Genomic DNA, 18,462 nt, shown 5'->3' on the forward strand with positions numbered 1-18,462 from the left:
TCAATGCCCGAAGTGAGATGAGAATACTGGGGACAGCGCCAAAGCAGGGAAAGAGGGCTCCAGGTCCTGTCGGTGCCCAGAATTTCCCTGCACGCTTCTGCACCCAGCTTGCTCCAGACCTAGACAGGCAAGAGCTGACGTGGCCCCGCCAGACTGGGCCTAGCGAGCCCGAACCTGCCTGGCCCAAGCAGCTGCAGCGTGGGACCTCACACGTCCCCGCCCAGTCCCAGCGGTCAGAGAAACCAGGGAATCCGGCCCAAAGCTGTCTCCTCCAGGAGGCAACCGGGGCCACCCGCTGTAAAGAGCTGCCAGCATCCCCCCCTCTCCAACCCCTCTGCTGGCTCCTTTTCGGAGCAGTTACGTCCAGCAGAAGTTAAGTTCCTTCACTGAACAGTGAGTGATTTCACCAAGTCCACAGATATTTACTGATCATCTACTGTATGTGCTAGATGCTGTGCCAGGAGCTGGCAATAAGATAATGAACAAAACAAAAACCCATGTCCTCCTGGAGCTTTGACTCTGTGGAATGCCCGAACTGGGATGCAGTACTCTCGCCAGGGCCACGTGTCCTCCTAGGTGAGCAAAAGGCGCGTGAGGTGCCGCCCTGGGACCAGTCGTCTGGTGGACTTCGTCCTGGGCGGGAGGAGCGGGCCGCACCTCGGACAAACGCTTGGCTGGGCACGTCGCCTGGGGCAGGTGCGCGAGGGAGAGGTGGGTGGCGCTGGCCGTGCGCAAAACCGGGCCCTGACCCGGCCGCGGGGTTACAGGCCGTTGGTGCTCTGTATTTATTGTAAGCGCAGCGAATAGGGCCTCCAGCGGCCTGAGCGCACGTGGTGGTGCAGTGGAGAGCCGGCTGGGCCCTCCCCAGCTCCAGGCTCCTCCCGGGCGGGGTCAGAGCCAGACTTGCTGCGGCGTCCGGGCCCCGCGTAATTACAGGGGCTGTAGCAGGCCTGGCCGTAAAATAGGAGGATGAAACGGCCTGGGAACCGGGTAAGCTGGGCTGGAGCTGGCCAGGGGCCCCGGGTCGGTGGCTTCCCGCGATGCGCAGCCGCGGGGAAGGGCCGGCTAGGGATGCGCACACACACAACACCAACCCGGCTCTCACACAGCCACACAACCACTCACGTAAACCACCAAAGGCACGCAGACACACAACATTCGGCTCTCCCACTCCAGGCTCACTCGTGCACGCCTAATCAAACACCTGCCCGCCCTCTCCACCCCAGGAGCTGACACTCGCCCGCCAAGCCCTCTCCAGACGGCAGCAGATCCTGGCGGGGAGAAAAGCCCCGAGAGGCAAATTCCAGCGGGTTTGTTTACACAGCGCGGGGGAGGGGCCCGAGCCGGGTACTGGGGCCCGACTGACTGGGAGCCCCAGCTCAGACTGGGCCAGCCCCAGCTGTGCAGCCTGAGGACTGCGCACAAACACCCCTCCGCTCCACCCCACCCCCGCTGCACGCCGGTACGCGTCTCCCCTCCTCTTCACACGCTGTTCACAAACATTAGCATACGTCTGTCAAAGAGTTTCACACGCTTTCACACACGCGGCTGTGATACTACTCACAAATGCTTTCACACTAGCGCGCCATCACACGTATTTCATGTGTGGTTACAGTTTAAGTCACCCTTCTTGCCCAGATTCTCACAGTCCATATTCAAGAGCCCGTTTGCACGGTGTACGCGTGTGTTGTCACACATACTCAGGTCATCAGTGCCCTTTAACGTATCTAAAATAAGAACGGACCCCTCTCGAGCCCAGGGTCCCGCGTGTCGCTCCTGCGCGCAGGCACTGATGGGATGGACAGAGGCGCCCTTAGCCCCGGCCGCACACGTTACACACTCGATCACACACAGCGTTGCACTTTATTCCCGGCATCTAGGCGATGACACAATCTCCAGAACAAAGACAACATTGACAAACCCAACAAAAACAAACAGCCGCATGTGTGTGGGGAGGGGCAGTCGAGCGCAGAGTCCGGGAAGGGGATGGGGGAGGAGGAGAGGGTGGGAACGCGGGCGCCCGAGCCTGGGCATGCGAGGCTCAGAAAGGTGCGGGGCATGTCAACAACCTCGCACCCTGCAAGGTCCGCGCGCGGAGCAGCAAAGCCGGGTCCCGTACCCCCGCGTTCGCAGACTCGCACTTGCGAGTTCTTCCCTTCTCCCGCACGCGACTGCGCCCAGGGACGCAAGCCCACCACCCGGACAGGCTTACAAAGCTCCACGCAGACCCACAAGTGAGCGAACACACAGCTCTGAGCAGATCTGCCGGGGCAGAGGAGCGCGCTTCGTTCTTTCCTGCACCCCTAGCCTCCTCGCCTCCCCTGCCCGCCCCTCCTCCACCTCCCCAGCCCCCAAGCCCCGGGGCAGCCGCGCGCCGGGCGGGGCGAGGGCGGGGCGGGGTGTCGGGCGGCGCCGGCCCAAAAGGCGGAGTCGCAAGGCGAAGGGGCCAGATCTGTGAGCCCAACGCTGACTTCGCCGCGGAGAAAGCCAGCGGGAACCCAGACACCTAGGAGCCCGGCGTCCCCGCCCGGCCTGGCCAGGCCCCGCGCTATGGAGTTCCTCTGGGCCCCTCTCTTGGGTCTCTGCTGCAGTCTGGCCGCTGCTGATCGACACACCGTCTTCTGGAACAGTTCAAATCCCAAGTAAGCCTCGAGTCTTCCACTGGCAGCCTGGACTCCCGGCTGGCACTGCCCTCCCTATCGGGATAACTGTCCCGGCCAACCCCTGAGCTGAGCCTAGAGTAGATGACCGAGGTAGGAGAGCTACTGTAGATTTTCCTCCCCTCACTTCTCCCTCATATCTGGGAGCACCCCACCCCAGGGCAGGAACCTGCTCGTGTCTACTTGCATGGGCTTATATCTGCCCTTCCCTTCCTTCTCTCTGGTACCCCTATTACTCTGAAGTGAGGGACCTATGCTGGGCAGTTCCTGCCTCCAGCATAGACTTCGCCCCTGGCAGCCAGGGCCCTTGTTCTAGGTCCCCCCCACGTTGAAAGCCTCCATGCCCCTCCTTGTGTGTCCTTTGGGCATCTGACCACACTGACAGGTACCTGGTGTGACATCAAGAGTGCGCAGAATGCTGAAGGGAACCCTGAAAGGACCTCTCAGGAGCGAGCTGGGCTGTAGGCATTCATTATGCATTCACCCTGTATTTAAAGCAAACCTGGAAAGTCCCCCACTAGGGGTCTTTTGGGGTGGCATGAGTGAGGCACATGCTGTGCATGGGTAGGTTGAGGGAATCACCTGTTTATGGGGCTCTCAAGTAGTAAAATTGAAGAGCTGGGAGAGGGAGATCATGGGAAAGCTTCAGAAGGAACAGAAGGGGTTAAAGGGATTACAGAAGGCTCTGGGCAGGAAGGAGTTAATTTCTCCTGGGCAGGTTTAGGGCTGTGAGGCAAATGGTACTGGGAGGAAGACTCTGTCGGCCCCTTTGTTCTTGCCCTTGAGTTTTCCGAAGTTATGGGAACAATATTTGCGGGAATATAGGAGACGGTGGTAGGGAGGACGGGGAGAGAACTGGGCAGCTTGGTATCACCAAAGCCATCTCACCGGCTTAGCCACTCTCAGCCCTAGCGAGCTTGCCCCCCACTCCCCTTGAGAAATATGTTGTGCCAGCTTCCTCCGACCCTGTGGCATGGTCTGGTGAGGCAGTCTGTTGTCTGTGGCTTGTTGGGGTCGGGGAGAGAACAGCCAGCTGCCAACCCCAGAGGGCAATGCCCTCCTGCACATGGATGCTGGGGAGGCCCAGCCAGCCCTCTGCCACCCGCTCCCTGTGCTTTGCCTCCTTGACCCGATGCATCTTGCCCTAGTATGGGAGAGAGCAAAGTCCCTGTTTATGCCCATTCCAGGTGTTGACTGAAGAAGGAGGAGGGGACAGGAAGCCATGAGTAGGGAGGGGGGGACCCTGGCCTTTTCCGTTCCCAAGCTCCCAAGTTTCCTCTCTTTCAGGAAGGAGCCTCTTCCTTACCCACCTCCCCGCCTTCCCTGACGCCACTGCCCCCTTTCCCAGATGGGGAACAAGAGTCAAATGAAGGCTAAGTCGAGCAGACTGTACCCCCAGGAGAGGGGGCTGATGGGTGACCCTCTGGCCACACACACACACACACACCCCCTATCATACCCAGGACTAAAGAGATGCCAGTCCAGAGTAGAGTCCGTAGGCAGCCAAGCTGGGCCCAGCGTGGGGGCAAATATGAGGCTACAATGAACGGGGTAGGTGAGGCTGGCATGGGTGACTCAAGCCAGTGGGCAGCAGCCCTGGGATCTCCAGGCCTCAGGCGGGGGCAGCATGCTGAGAAGGGCGCCAGCCTCCCTCGTGCTGGAGGGCAGGCCCCTCATTCCAACCTGCTGGCTGCCTTTGTTTGGAGGACAGTGTTGGGGGTGAGTGGGCGCTGTGCCCTCCTGGGGTCCTAGGGGCTGTCCACATTTGACAAGGTAAATTTTCACAGGTTCTCATGAGTGCTGGGGCGGGTAGCAGAGGTGGATGAGGAATGAGTCAGTGCCCGTCACGGGAATGAGGGAAAGACGCCAGGCCCAGAGCTGAAATACCTGTTCCGAAATGGCTTCTATGTTTATCTCTCCAGAGAGGAATTTTAAAAGCCTCTCTCTGCTCCTCTCTCTCTTTTCCCCAGGGTGGGGGAGGGGCCTGGTAAGCCCAGTTTGGGCGCTGGCGTGCTGCTGCAAAGCCTGGCCTCTCTGGGGTCATGCTGATTGGGCAGTGGGTGCCCATCTCAGAGTCCTCTCCACCTGACTCCTTCCTCGCCCTCCCAGCCGTGGCCGGTGCTTTCGGTTCGAAGCAAGTTGACGCTAATTCTGCTGAGTCTCTAGCTGGCAGTGCCTGGGGGAATTAGAGAAACTGAGCAGCTTCGGGGGTTGTGGGGAGCACTTTTCCCCCTACTGGGACCCCACCCAGGCTGGAGCCAGGTGTCTGGGGCTGGTGGGGAGGGGCTGGTGGGCAGTCAGGCTGGAGCCGGTGGGGCCAGGGGGAATGAACTAGGGGAGGGGAGCTGGCTCCACCTTGGGAGGAGGGGAGAGGAGAGGAGAGGGGAGAGGCTGTCTCAAGCCCAGAGCTCCAGCATTTCATCTGGCGGGAGGTGGAAATGTGGCTTTTGGAGAAAAAAGGACAGGGATGTTTGGGGGTGCTCTAAGAAGGGGAAAAGGAGACCAGTGTATAACTTTGAGTAGCTAGAAAAGGAGATTTGAGGGGGGCTGAAGGAATTGATAAGAGTGATTTAACTTAAAGGACTAGGGGCATTATCTGTGGGCCCGGGTATATTAGCTTCACTTTTGAGGAAAAGTGAAGCTAGGAAATGTGAGATCTACTCAGTGGGTCCGGGGAAATGTGAGAGCAGTAAGGAAGGTGAAGACACAGATGTGTTGGGGGCTTGGGGCTAGCATGGTAAAGAGAAAGGGTTTCCTGGATTCTGATTACAAGATAGACCGGTGGGGTCTCAGGTTGAGGCCTAACAGCATTTAAAAGGAGCAACTGGTATAACAGATTTGGGGAAATATTTATGGGTAGAAGAGAATGATGAGTGAGCTACAGAAATAGGTAGAAGCCCATCCTTGAGTAAACATCACGCGGGTTATGGAAAATGCTTTGGTACCTGAAAGATACTGAGTGGATGCTATTTGAAGGACCAACAGGAGACAGTGATGGTGCGGGGGAATGTTTAGAGATGGCAGAGAGAAATGTAAGACATCAAGATCAGTACATATTGGGAGTTGAGACTTTGGAAAAATCTCTTGGGGTCTAGTGTGAAATGTGAGAGGTCATGTAAACATTTGGAGGTCCAAGGATCTGGCCCGGCTTCTGAATGACCCCCTGCTTCCTCCCCCGTGTGTGTCCCCAGGTTCCGGAATGAGGACTACACCATACATGTGCAGCTGAATGACTACGTGGACATCATCTGTCCGCACTATGAGGATCACTCTGTGGCAGATGCTGCCATGGAGCGGTACATACTGTACCTGGTGGAGCGTGAGGAGTACCAGCTGTGCCAGCCCCAGTCCAAGGACCAGGTCCGCTGGCAGTGCAACCGGCCCAGTGCCAAGCATGGCCCAGAGAAGCTGTCTGAGAAGTTCCAGCGCTTCACACCTTTCACCCTGGGCAAGGAGTTCAAAGAAGGACACAGCTACTACTATATCTGTGAGTGCCTGTGAGGGGACAGTGTCTGTTTTTTTTTTTTTTTTGCCACCACGTACATGCTTGGGTACATACTTGGTGCAGAGTCCAGCAGTAGAGGGCCCCTTCCAATCTTGAATTCTATTTTCATTCATCCACATCCCAATGTGAGTGAGCTTCTACGTGCTGGGCACTCTGCTTGGCACTACCAGCACAGAGATAAATAAAACACTGCAGAGTCCCTGTCCTCACGGAAGCTGAGAAGAAACACACATAGGTTAACAGACCCTTAGAACAGTATGCTACGGTAGACATGAACACAGGGGCCTTGGGAAAATGACCTGGGTACCTGCCAGGCTATGGGGCTCAGAGAAGGCTCAGTGGGGAAGATGATCCCAGAGCTTAGGACAGGCAGAGGAGCTGGCCAGGCATGAAGGCATACGTACAAAGGGAGCATGACATCTTCAGGGAACTTCCTATGGCTCAGCCTGGCTGGAGTGGGAAGGATACAGTCAGTGAGGAGATGTGAGCCTGGAGAGGTGGACAGAACAGACCATAGGGGAACTAAAAACTGATAAGGAGTTTGGACTTTATCCTGAGGGCTCTCGCCAATGATGAGTTTTATTTCATTTTACTTTATTTTATTATTTTGAGATGGAGTTTCACTCTTGTTGCCCATGCTGGAGTGCAGTGGTGTGATCTCTGCTTACTGCAACCTCTGTCTCCCAGATTCAAGCAATTCTCCTGCCTCAGCCTCCCAAGTAGCTGGGATTATAGGCATCTGCCACCACACCCAGCTAATTTTGAATTTTTATTAGAGACAGGGTTTCACCATGTTGGTCACGCTGGTCTTGAACTCCTGACCTCAAGTGATCCGCCTGCCTCGGCCTCCCAAAGTACTGGGATTATAGGCGTGAACCACCGCGCACAGCCTGATGGATTTTAAGTTATGAGATCATCCAGCACTTTGGGAGGCCGAGGCAGGCGGATCACCTGAGGTCAGGAGTTCAAGACCAGCCTGGCCAACATGGTGAAACCCCAACTCTACTAAAAAAATACGAAAATTAGCCGGGTGTGGTGGCGCACCTCTGTAGTCCCAGCTACTCAATAGGCTGAGGCAGGAGGATCACTTGAACTCAGGAGGTGTGAGGTTATAGTGAGCCGAGATCACACCATTGCACTCTAGCCTGGGTGACAGAGCAAGACTCCATCTCAAAAAAAAGTTATGAAATCAGCTTTGTATAAAATGGATCTAGGACTCAGTCAGTGGGGGCTAGGCAGTAGTAGTATATATGTGTGTGTGTGTGTGTGTGTGTGTGTATATATATATATATTTTTTTTTTTTCTGAGATGGAGTCTCGCTCTGTCGCCCAGGCTGGAGTGCAGTGGCACGATCTCACCTTGCTGCAACCTCCATCTCCCAGGTTCAATTGATTCTTCTGCCTCAGTCTCCTGAGTAGCTGGGACTACAGGCATGTGCCACCACGCCCGGCTAATTTTTGTATTTTTAGTAGAGACGGTGTTTCACCATATTGGCTGGCCAGGCTGGTCTCGAACTCCTGACCTCGTGATCCGCCCACCTCAGCCTCCCAAAGTGCTGGGATTACAGGTGTGAGCCACCACACCTGGCCTAGGAGTAGTATTAAGTGGCCCAGGCAAGAGGAACATATTCAGACTCGGAGAAGTGAAGGATAAAATGTGGGGAGGGGCAGTGTCTACGTTCTTTTTGTCACCACTGCCAAAGCTGAGGGTTATTTCCAAAGAATGGGAGGCTGGGCTGAACATTGGGCAGGAAGTTAGCAAAAACTAAGGAGGGTAGGAATCAAGATTAGAGGGAAGAGAATGAAATTGAGTAGGGAGCTGAGAAAACAGGGCAAGGGGAATTTGGGCTTACATTTTCTTCCACCAAAGGTTTCTTACTTAACCTCCTGTGGGCTTATCTTGCAGCCAAACCCATCCACCAGCAAGAAGACCGCTGCTTGAGGTTGAAAGTGACTGTCAATGGCAAAATCAGTGAGTGTCAGGGCCCTGTGGGCCTCCTTCCTCCATCTCTATGCTGGGCGGTCTGGTGATCTGGGATGGTATAGAAGTCTTGCAGCCCAGCCCCTCACACAGCTCTCTGCCTCTTTGATACAGTACCTGATCTACTACCACTCTTGTCTTTCAGCTCACAGTCCTCAGGCCCATGACAATCCACAGGAGAAGAGACTTGCAGCAGGTGGGTAGCTGGAGCAGATTGGGCCTGGGGCACAGGAAGGGGTCTGCTTGAAGAGGTTGGGTACAGGAGGTGGCTCCTTTACCAGGCAGAGGCTGAGGAAATCCTGTTGGGCTGAGGGCCAGTGCAAATAGTGGAGTCACTCACATTGGCAGCCTTTGCCCTCTCACCTTGCAGATGACCCAGAGGTGCGGGTTCTACATAGCATCGGTCACAGTGCCGCCCCACGCCTCTTCCCACTTGCCTGGACTGTGCTGCTCCTACCACTTCTGCTGCTGCAAACCCCGTGAAGGTGTATGCCACACCTGGCCTTAAGGATTGGAACTGGGCTGAAGAGAGGGACAGGCACTCCAAACCTGTCTTGGGGCCACTTTCAGAGCCCCCATCCCTGGGAACCACTCCCACCACAGGCACAAGCTGTCACCTAGCAGCCTCAAAACGGGTCAGTATTAAGGGTTTCAACTGGAAGGAGGCCAACCAGCCCGGCAGTGCCATCCCCACCTTCACCTCGGAGGGATGGAGAAGTAAGTGGAGACAGTCTTTTCCCACCATTCCTGCCTTTAAGCCAAAGAAACAAGCTGTGCAGACATGGTCCCTTAAGGCACAGTGGGAGCTGAGCTGGAAGGGGCCACGTGGATGGGCAAAGCTTGGCAAAGATGCCCCCTTCAGAAGACAGCCAGGATGCCCAGATGAACTGACTAAAGGAAAAGCAAGAAACAGTTTCTTGCTTGGGAGCCAGGTACAGGAGAGGCAGCATGCTTGGGCTGACCCAGCATCTCCCAGCAAGACCTCATCTGTGGAGCTGCCACAGAGAAGTTTGTAGCCAGGTACTGCATTCTCTCCCATCCTGGGGCAGCACTCCCCAGAGCTGTGCCAGCAGGGGGGCTGTGCCAACCTGTTCTTAGAGTGTAGCTGTAAGGGCAGTGCCCATGTGTACATTCTGCCTAGAGTGTAGCCTAAAGGGCAGGGCCCACGTGTACAGTATCTGTATATAAGTTGCTGTGTGTCTGTCCTGATTTCTACAACTGGAGTTTTTTTATACAATGTTCTTTGTCTCAAAATAAAGCAATGTGTTTTTTCGGACATACTTTTCTGCCACGCCATATTAAAACGTATGACCATTGAGCCCCTGCTAAGTGTGAGGCTCTGTGTGCTACAACAGTAGCAACTGGGTTTGAATTTCTTTCTCTCCAAAGAATGCGTGCCCCTCACCAGGCCAAAAGGGTGGGTTGTTTCCTCCTCTGAGGGTTGTCCAGGACCGGAGTGCTCCTGAGAGCAGTCTCTCGGGTTCTCAGCTGCACTCCACTCGAAGTTCTTCCTGTCCAACCTCTACCCCACTCCCACCCCCTCACCGCAGGGCTTTGGCATACTACCGTTCAGGTACTCATGCTGTTTGGGTGAGTCAGGGAAGCTGGGAACTCCAGCTGAGGCATGCGGCCCCGCCCCACAGCCACACCAGCAGAGACGTGTGGGAGGCTGGGAGGGAAAGTTCCCAGCAGCAAGTGGGTTGGACCAGGGGGGGTCAGTGATAGAGGCGTCAGTGTATTGGCCACGTCACGTAAAGTTGACCTTGTTGCCCGAGAGGGAGGGCAAAAGAGGAAGGCTTGGTGATTCCTGGCAATGTCTGTTATTTGGAGAAAAGGCTTTGGCAGCAAACTCCAGAAAAAAACTTCCCAAACCCTTGGACAACTGAGGTTCTGATGTGAAGTTCTGGATGGAAAGCGTGCTGAAGTCTGGTTGAACTAGCAAGTTTTTGTTTGGAGGTCCACCGCCGAAGGCGCACAGGCCTGTGGGAACACGACCGTTGAGACCGGGGGGGGTCTAGATGATCCAAGAGGCAGGCAGAGTGTGAGGAGTGGCAGGTATTGGGGACACACCCGCGGAGTCCTAGGAAGGGGACCGACCGTGACATGGAGGAGGTCTGGACCTAGGCACTGGGCAGTCACTCGGAGGGGAGGTGCGCGAGTTCCGGTTCGGCGTCGGAGGGAGGGTGGGGCTTCGGCGCAGTTTCCGGAGGGACGGCCAGAGCGCGCGGGGCGGGACTCCAGCGCCGCAGGTCCGGGCTGCAGTAGGTCCCGGCCACCGCAGGCACGCGGCGGGCGCTGGGCGCGGGATCCGACTCTGGTCGTGATGGAGGCGGGCGGCTTTCTGGACTCGCTCATCTACGGAGCATGCGTGGTCTTCACCCTTGGCATGTTCTCCGCCGGCCTGTGAGAGAGCGGCCGGCTGGGTTGGGGAGGACTAGGAAGTCAGGAAAGGAGAGAGGGGGCAGAGACGTAGCCGCAGCACCTGGCTTGTCCGGAACCGTGATCAAAATGGGATCGGGTTGAGGGGACCGGGGTACAAGGGCGAGGCTGGTCACTAGGCCTGAGGAAGAAGGCAAGATAGCTGGGGGCGGGGGGTGGTCTGCAGTGGTCCGGAAAGGGTGACAGGCATTGGGCATCCGCCTCAAGCACTCTGCTTCTCCCTTCCCACCCCCACCCCTACTTTCGGGGCCCCATTACAGCTCGGACCTCAGGCACATGCGAATGACCCGGAGTGTGGACAACGTCCAGTTCCTGCCCTTTCTCACCACGGAAGTCAAGTGAGGGGGCGACGGCTGCGGCGGTGGGAAAGGCTATCAGAGGGAGGTGGGGGCGGGGCAGGAGGAGCAAGAGTGAAAGAGGCTTGGCCGGACGCACTGGCTCCCGCCTGTAATCCCAGCACTTTGGGAGGCCGAGACGGGCGGATCACGAGGTCAGGAGATCGAGACCATCCTGGCTAACACGGTGAAACCCCGTCTCTATTAAAAATACAAAAAATTAGCCGGGCGTGGTGGCGGGCACCTGTAGTCCCAGCTACTTGGGAGGCTGAGGCAGAAGAAATGGTGTGAAACCGGGAGGCAGAGCTTGCAGTGAGCCGAGATCGCGCCACTGCACTCCAGCCTGGGTGACGGAAAAAAAAAAAAAAAAAAGTGAAAGAGGCCCTTTGGGTCCTCCTCTCACACTGAACCCTTTGAGCCATGTCCCTCCCCTCCACCCTGCAGCAACCTGGGCTGGCTGAGTTATGGGGCCTTGAAGGGAGACGGGATCCTCATCGTCGTCAACACAGTGGGTGCTGCGCTTCAGACCCTGTATATCTTGGCATATCTGCATTACTGCCCTCGGAAGGTAGAGGCCCTCCCTTGGACCCACCTCTCTGCTGCACGCCCTGCCTCGCTGGCAGGGCAAACACTACTTCCTAGAAGACTGTAACAGCTGGCACTGCCACCCTTTCCAGGAAGGCCCCTTCAGCCTTGCAGGTCCCCTTCCTCTATGAAGTCAGCCTTCTGAGATTAACACATTTCCCCCATTTAGGCAACGCTGGTAGCTCTGCCTAGCCTGAGATGCCTATGCTGCCTGCCCTGGGCTTCTGCCAACAAGCTAAGGGGAAAGGGGTTTTGTCTCCGACAAAACCCGTGGGTGAGAACAAGATGATTAGCTCTGCTTCCCTGCTCAATCACACAAGCGTTTATTAAGCTCCTACTGTGTGTGCTAAGCACACAGAAAAAAACACATCTTTCCCTCCCCTAGAAGTCTCCATTGTTGTGGGTGGATAAGACTTTCCTATCAAGTTGTTGGTGGGAAAGAAGCTGTGACAGTGCAGTGCTGAAGGCCTAGACAGTTTGGCTTCCCCACTGGAGCATGGGAGAAGGCAGGATGAATTAACTCCAGCAGGGAAGTCGGAGAGCATGTCTGGAAGTAAGGCTACTCTCTCCCCTGCAGCGTGTTGTGCTCCTACAGACTGCAACCCTGCTAGGGGTCCTTCTCCTGGGTTATGGCTACTTTTGGCTCCTGGTACCCAACCCTGAGGCCCGGCTTCAGCAGCTGGGCCTCTTCTGCAGTGTCTTCACCATCAGCATGTACCTCTCACCATTGGCTGACTTGGTGAGTGGGGATGTCCAATGAGGTAGGAGAGATGAGTCAGGCTCTCATAGCCACATACTATGGCTTACAGTCCCGAGGAAGGGGAGATTCAAACCCTGGAAGGAGACAAGGCAGTAGAGGTGGGTGAGTGGGAGGCAGGAAAGGTTGGGTGACAGATCAGGGAGGGTGCCTGACCTTTTTCTTGAGGAAATTCTTAGGCAAGTGAAGCTTTACAATGTGCTTGAGCCAAGAGAGTCTTTTATTCTTTCCCACAGGCTAAGGTCATTCAGACTAAATCAACCCAATGTCTCTCCTACCCACTCACCATTGCTACCGTTCTCACCTCTGCCTCCTGGTGCCTCTATGGGTTTCGACTCAGAGATCCCTACATCATGGTAAGCACAACAGGGATGGGGTGACAGGGGTGCAAGGTAGAAAACTGGCTCCTCTCCTCATAGCAGTTCTTGTGATTTCAGGTGTCCAACTTTCCAGGAATCGTCACCAGCTTTATCCGCTTCTGGCTTTTCTGGAAGTACCCCCAGGAGCAAGACAGGAACTATTGGTTCCTGCAAACCTGAGGCTGCTCACCTGACCACTGGGCACCTTAGTGCCAACCTGAACCAAAGAGACCTCCTTGTTTCAGCTGGGCCTCCTGTCCAGCTTCCCAGGTGCAGTGGGTTGTGGGAACAAGAGATGACTTTGAGGATAAAGGGACCAAAGAAAGAGCTTTACTTAGATGATTGGTTGGGGCCTAAGAGATGAAATCACTTTATTTTTTAGAGATTTTTTTTTTTTTTTAATTTTGGAGGTTGGGGTGCTATATTTAGAATATGCCTTAAAAGGCCGGGCGTGGTGGCTCACGCCTGTAATCCCAGCACTTTGGGAGGCCAAGGTGGGCGGATCACCTGAGGTCAGGAGTTCAAGACCAACCTGACCCAACATGGTGAAACCCCATCTCTACTAAAAATACAAAATTAACTGGGCATGGTGGCACATGCCTGTAATCCCAGCTACTTAGGAGGCTGAGGCAGGAGAATTGCTTGAACCAGGGAGGTGGAGGTTGCAGTGAGCCAAGATCGTGCCATTCTGATATGAATGTGCCTTATATGCCGATATGAATATGCCTTAAAATAAAAGTGTTCCCCACCCCTGCCCATGATGGTTCATTCTCTACTCATGATTCTAAACCTGTCTGGTTTGGTGAAGGGTAAATCCACAGTTATTCTCAGGTTGGTAGGGTAGGCCCAGAAAAGGTATCTCAAAGAACCAAAAGGCTGGAAAGACCCAGAAAGGCCTTAAAAAGAACAAAACTTGGATGTTATGAAGAATGGAAGTTAGGCTTCAAGAAAGTACTTCTGGCCGGGTAAGGTGGCTTATGTCTGTAATTACAGCACTTTGGGAGGCCCAGGCAGGAGGATCACTTGAGCCCAGGAGTTTGAGAACAGCCTGAGCAACACAGCGAGACCCTGTCACTACAAAAAATTAAACATTAGCCTGGCGGCGTGGTGGCACAGGCCTGTAGTCCCAGCTACTCTGGAGGCTGAGGTGGGAGGATTGTTTGAGCCCGGGAGGGTGAGGCAGCAGTGAGCCATGATTGCACCACTGCATTCCAGCCCGGGCAAAAGAGTAAGACCCTGTCAAAAAAAAAAAAAAGAAGAAGAAGAAGTACGCCGGGCGGCGCGGTGGCTCACGCATGTAATCGCAGCACTTTGGGAGGCTGAGGTGGGCGGATCACGAGGTCAGGAGATCAAGACCATCCTGGCTAACACGGTGAAACCCCGTCTCTACTAAAAATACAAAAAATTAGCCAGGCGTGGTGGCAGGCGCCTGTAGTCCCAGCTACTCAGGAGGCTGAGCCAGGAGAACGGCGTGAACCCGGGAGGCGGAGCTTGCAGTGAGCGGAGATCGCCCCACTGCACTCCAGCCTGGACGACAGAGTGAGACTCTGTCTCAGAAAAAAAAATAAGAAGAAGAAGAAGAAGTACTTCCTATAGGGCTGAAAGGACCAAGAAAGTGAAATGTCATTTCCATCCTGAGAGATCTTGAGAAGGCGTCTTTGCCTCCTTGGGAGCAAAAATGGGAACACCAGCATGATGCAAAATACAGGCTGAGATGGCCTCAGGAAGGTGGTTCTTTCACATTCACTTCTCGACAGTTAGTACACTGAATCCCCAACACCCATTTTCCATACTCAAACTAAACGAAGTTAGAAAATACTGGCTCTTTAATGGGGCATGGGAGGAAGGGCTGTCCGGACAAGAATGGGGTCAGGCTGTCAGAAGCGCAGCCCCCTGCGGGCTAAGTCGGCTCGGGCCTCCTGTATCTGGCTCTGCAGCTCGCGTGCGGCGTCCTCGCAGTCATGAAAAGTGGCCACACGATAGCCCACAGTGGCCAGGGCATAGCAGCCGGCGGACACCAGCAAGTAGGCGGGCAGTGGCCACAGGACTTCCTGGCAGGACAAGGGCAGCTCCAGGCCCAAGGCTCCCGTAGTCAGGGCCGCCCAGGTGGAGCCCAGGATCGCCAGTCCCCAAAGCCACTGCGCTAATTTCGTCATGGTCACTGCGAGAAAAGAAAACAATGCTCCCCTGAGGAGCAGAAAGGAAAAGCGGACCAAACTCAACCGAAGCCCGCCCAGGGAGAGAGCATTTAAACCAGCCGTAGCCAGAGGGGAATCGCCGATGCCAGCGGTCCGAACTTGAGTGCCCACAAAAGGTGGAAGGGTCCCTTCCACCTTGCTACCCCCTCTATATTTGAGACCCACTCCCCATCTCTCGCCCTCTCCGTTCAGCTTTCAACCTACACTTACCTCTGCCCCACGTCTCCCATTCCCCGCGCGGCCCGGATATTCGCGTCCGGAAGTCCTCCCTGGCCCACGCTCCGCTTCCGCGCGGCCTTCTGGGAGTTGTAGTTCACCTGGCGGTCCTTGGCGTACTCTTGGCCACCGCCTCAGTCTAGGCGGGGTCCAGCGGGCTGCGCTCCGCAAACCCGGAGCAGGCTGGGTCTGGAGAGGCCTGGGCGCTGCTTCCCCACCTTGGGCTACGCTCCAGGCTGGCTTGGATCTTGAGGACATCCTTAAATGTTGCAACAAGATGGGAATATAATACTGTTCCCCTTAAACTCAATTCTCCAGAGCTGAAATACATTCCTTCATTCACTGGTTCATTCATTCGAACATGTCTTTCTTTTCTTTCTTTCCGTTCTTGACAGGGTCTCTCTAGACTGTCTAGGCTGGACAGAACTTTTTTTTTTTTTTTTTTTTTTGAGACGAAGTCTCGCTCTGTCGCCCATGCTGGAGTACAGTGGCGCGATCTCAGCTCACTGCAACCTCTGTCTCCCAAGCAGCTGGGATTACAGGCGCATGCCACCAAGCCCGGCTAATTTTTGTATTTTTAGTAGAGACGGGTATTTCACTATGTTGGCCAGGTTGGTCTCAAACTCCTGACCTCAAGTGATCTGCCCACCTCAGCCTCCCAAAGTGCTGGGATTACAGGCATGAGCCACCGCGCCCAGCCAGAACATTTACTGATTACCATGATAGACTTTGGAGATACAGAGATATCACGAGACTCGACCCCTCTTTGGATGGAGGGGGAAAGCAGGAGTCAGGGAAACAGTTGCATTGACAACTAACCATGAAGGCTTGAGATTATTGTTAGAACAGAGGTAGTTATATTTTTACAAGGACAACAACGAATATAACTTGGAGCCAGAGGAAGAAGGGCTCCAGGAGGCTGTGTTAAAAAAAAAGAAAAGAAAAGAAAAGAGAAGAAAGATCGGAAGAATTATGTGAGGTGGTGAAGGCACTGAAAGAAGGAGTATAATTCTTTCGAACATTTTTGGGGATGAATTTATTATACAGAGAAAGAGAAAGAGAGAGAGAGAACTAAGTAAGAGAAAAGGTTAGGCAATTATCAACTTCAGAGGAAACAAAGAGTTATAAAAGAAAGGAAAGACAATTGATAAAAGCCTGTCTTATAAAGACCACATCTGAAGTTTGACAGTTAGGTTTATTAACTTGCTGCAACAGAGAGAACACACTAGAGGAACTGTGGGGCAATTCATTAAAAAGGAAGAAATATGGTCATTACGGGTGATATGGTTTGGCTGTGTCCCCACCCAAATTTCAAGCTGATAAGTATCTCCCAGAATTCCCACTTGTTGTGGGAGGGACCCAAGGGGAGATAATTGAATCATGGGGGCCACTCTTTTTTTTTTTTTTTTTTTGAGGCAGAGTCTCGCTGTGTCGCCCAGGCTGGAGTGCAGTGGCGCGATCTCCGCTTACTGCAACCTCCGCCTCCCAGGTTCACACCATTCTCCTGCCTCAGCCTCCAGAGTAGCTGGGACTACAGGCGCCCGCCACCGCGCCCGGCTAATTTTTTGTATTGTTAGTAGAGACGAGGTTTCACCATGTTAGCCAGGATGGTCTTGATCTCCTGACCTCGTGATCCGCCTGCCTCAGCCTCCCAAAGTGCTGGGATTACAGGCGTGAGCCACCGCGCCCGGCCAATGGGGGCCACTCTTTCACGTGCTATTTTCATGATAGTGAATAAGTCTCACAAGATCTGATGAGTTTATCGGGGTTTCTGCTTTTGCTTCTTCCTCATTTTTCTCTTGCTGCCACCATGTAAGAAGTGCCTTTTGCCTCCCGCCATGATTCTGAGACCTCCCCAGCCATGTGGAACTGTAAGTCCAATTAAACCTCTTTTTGTTTGCAGTTTCGGGTATGTCTTTATCAGTAATGTGAATATGAACTAATACAACAGGATACTGGAAATGCTTGACTTTAAAATTTATATTTTAAAATTTATTTACTTATTCATTTAGAGTTGAAGTCTCACTATGTTGCCCAGGCTGGGCTCAAACTCCTGGACTCAAGTGATCCTCCTGCCTCAGCCTCCCAAGTAGCTGATACTATAGGCTAGCTAAAAGTTAAATGAAGCACTGTTTTCATAGGTTCGAGGTAAGCATAACTTTAAGTGAAGGGGTCAAGAAGAAGTCCAAGCTGAGGGACCACTTGGAAATTACAAAGTTAAGATAAATGTAGAATATAGTGTCCAAAAACCCACTATCTAGACTGGGCACAGTGGCTCATGCCTGTAATCCCAACACTTTGGGAGGCCAAAGTAATCCACATGGCTCAGAACTTCTAGCAAGAGTAAGATGTTCCATTCGCACTGACTGATTTCAGACAGCAAAGTTTGTGACTATGATTTTAGAAAATGAAGTTTCTCAGCCTTATGTCTTTGATGTTAATTAACAAAAGCAGTTTTTACAGATTCACAGTCTTAGCACAAACACAAATGGCTCAGCTGTGAAGAAAATTTTCACAGCCGTAACAGTGTAAACACTAAGTATTGATTTAACTAAAAATTGGAGCCGGGCACAGTGGAGCTGTGATCCCAGAACTTTGGGAGGCCTAGGCCGGAGGGTTGTTGAAGAAATGTAGAGGTGAGTACCAGAAGAAGTAGCGTAGAAACTGTAGCATGGTTGTATATGTAGGTTGTATATGTAAGGGTTAGAGAAGAGGAGCAGGGGATGGTTATTTTTCATTAAAAGCCTTGTAGAGTTACAACTCTTTTTTTTTTTTTTTTTCCTATTCTTTTTCTTTTTTTGAGACAAGGTCTTGCTCTGTTGCCCAGGGTGGTGAGCAGTGGTGCGAACACCGTTTACTGCAGCCTCGACCTCCTGGACTCAAGCTATCCTCCCACCTCAGACTCTGGAGCAGCAAGGACTACAGAAGTGAGCCACCACACCCAGCTACTCTGTGTGTGTGTGTGTGTGTGTGTGTGTGTGTGTACGTAGACGGGATCTCCCTATGTTGCCCAGGCTGGTCTCAAAATCCTGGGCTCAAGCAATTCACCTCAGCCCCCACAAAGTGCTGCTATTACAATCGTGAGCCACCACGTCCACTGAAGTTACAGCTTTCAGAATTTGTTTAGCAGGTTTTCCGGTTTTCACTTGAAAATGCCCCACCACCCCCCAAAAATTTGTTGAACTAGTTGGCGTTTAAAACTATACAGGCCGGGCGCGGTGGCTCAAGCCTGTAATCCCAGCACTTTGGGAGGCCGAGACGGGCGGATCACGAGGTCAGGAGATCGAGACCATCCTGGCTAACACGGTGAAACCCTGTCTCTACTAAAAAATACAAAAAACTAGCCGGGCGAGGTGGCGGGCGCCTGTAGTCCCAGCTACTCGGGAGGCTGAGGCAGGAGAATGGCGGGAACCCGGGAGGCGGAGCTT

General features: G+C 53.8%; 3 protein-coding genes and 1 non-coding gene across 16 annotated transcripts; 3 read left to right on the top strand and 1 right to left on the bottom strand.

Moving 5' to 3' along the window:
• Nucleotides 1-2,032: 2,032 nt before the first annotated feature.
• EFNA1 (ephrin A1) lies at nucleotides 2,033-9,421 on the top strand. Of its 2 annotated transcripts, XM_025384844.1 has the most exons (5): nucleotides 2,033-2,642; nucleotides 5,852-6,147; nucleotides 8,071-8,136; nucleotides 8,291-8,341; nucleotides 8,516-9,421. In XM_025384844.1, the coding sequence occupies exons 1-5, from the start codon at nucleotides 2,551-2,553 to the stop codon at nucleotides 8,626-8,628; spliced, it is 618 nt and encodes a 205-aa protein (XP_025240629.1). In that variant the 5' UTR covers nucleotides 2,033-2,550; the 3' UTR covers nucleotides 8,629-9,421. The 2 variants fall into 2 exon arrangements, with proteins under 2 accessions (XP_025240629.1, XP_025240632.1); XM_025384847.1 differs by lacking the exon at nucleotides 8,071-8,136 and having other exon boundaries at nucleotides 2,050-2,642.
• A 495-nt stretch (nucleotides 9,422-9,916) lies between these two features.
• Nucleotides 9,917-13,378, top strand: SLC50A1 (solute carrier family 50 member 1). Of its 11 annotated transcripts, none has more exons than XM_025384821.1 (6): nucleotides 9,917-10,175; nucleotides 10,845-10,922; nucleotides 11,364-11,487; nucleotides 12,100-12,243; nucleotides 12,498-12,617; nucleotides 12,699-13,378. In XM_025384821.1, the coding sequence occupies exons 2-6, from the start codon at nucleotides 10,861-10,863 to the stop codon at nucleotides 12,798-12,800; spliced, it is 552 nt and encodes a 183-aa protein (XP_025240606.1). In that variant the 5' UTR covers nucleotides 9,917-10,175; nucleotides 10,845-10,860; the 3' UTR covers nucleotides 12,801-13,378. The 11 variants fall into 11 exon arrangements, with proteins under 11 accessions (XP_025240606.1, XP_025240616.1, XP_025240628.1 ...); XM_025384815.1 differs by having other exon boundaries at nucleotides 10,007-10,548; nucleotides 10,845-10,942; nucleotides 12,082-12,243; XM_025384814.1 differs by having other exon boundaries at nucleotides 10,007-10,548; nucleotides 12,082-12,243.
• Nucleotides 13,379-14,428: 1,050 nt separating this feature from the next.
• Nucleotides 14,429-15,127, bottom strand: DPM3 (dolichyl-phosphate mannosyltransferase subunit 3). 2 transcript variants are annotated; one of them, XM_025400777.1, is made up of 2 exons: nucleotides 15,029-15,127; nucleotides 14,429-14,807 (listed from the first exon to the last, which is right to left on the bottom strand). In XM_025400777.1, exons 1-2 carry the CDS (start codon nucleotides 15,046-15,048, stop codon nucleotides 14,498-14,500), a joined length of 330 nt encoding a protein of 109 aa, XP_025256562.1. In that variant the 5' UTR covers nucleotides 15,049-15,127; the 3' UTR covers nucleotides 14,429-14,497. The 2 variants fall into 2 exon arrangements, with proteins under 2 accessions (XP_025256562.1, XP_025256569.1); XM_025400784.1 differs by having other exon boundaries at nucleotides 14,429-14,781; nucleotides 15,029-15,096.
• Nucleotides 15,128-18,132: 3,005 nt separating this feature from the next.
• On the top strand, nucleotides 18,133-18,194 carry LOC112615831. Its single transcript, XR_003117479.1, has one exon. It is a non-coding gene; the product is annotated as a U7 small nuclear RNA (small nuclear RNA).
• Nucleotides 18,195-18,462: the final 268 nt, after the last annotated feature.

The sequence above is a fragment of the Theropithecus gelada genome, chromosome 1 (assembly GCF_003255815.1).
Source record: "Theropithecus gelada isolate Dixy chromosome 1, Tgel_1.0, whole genome shotgun sequence".
Taxonomy (NCBI): Eukaryota; Metazoa; Chordata; class Mammalia; order Primates; family Cercopithecidae; genus Theropithecus; species Theropithecus gelada.

Coding starts and splice junctions, on each gene's coding strand:
- EFNA1 (XM_025384844.1), top strand. CDS start 2,551: ATGGAGTTCCTCTGGGCCCCTCTCTTGGGTCTCTGCTGCAGTCTGGCC. Junction 2,643..5,851: donor TGGAACAGTTCAAATCCCAA/GTAAGCCTCGAG, acceptor GTGTGTCCCCAG/GTTCCGGAATGAGGACTACA. Junction 6,148..8,070: donor ACACAGCTACTACTATATCT/GTGAGTGCCTGT, acceptor CTTATCTTGCAG/CCAAACCCATCCACCAGCAA.
- SLC50A1 (XM_025384814.1), top strand. CDS start 10,469: ATGGAGGCGGGCGGCTTTCTGGACTCGCTCATCTACGGAGCATGCGTG. Junction 10,923..11,363: donor TTTCTCACCACGGAAGTCAA/GTGAGGGGGCGA, acceptor TCCACCCTGCAG/CAACCTGGGCTGGCTGAGTT. Junction 11,488..12,081: donor TGCATTACTGCCCTCGGAAG/GTAGAGGCCCTC, acceptor TCTCCCCTGCAG/CGTGTTGTGCTCCTACAGAC.
- DPM3 (XM_025400777.1), bottom strand. CDS start 15,048: ATGGGAGACGTGGGGCAGAG. Junction 14,808..15,028: donor ATGGGAGACGTGGGGCAGAG/GTAAGTGTAGGT, acceptor TCTGCTCCTCAG/GGGAGCATTGTTTTCTTTTC.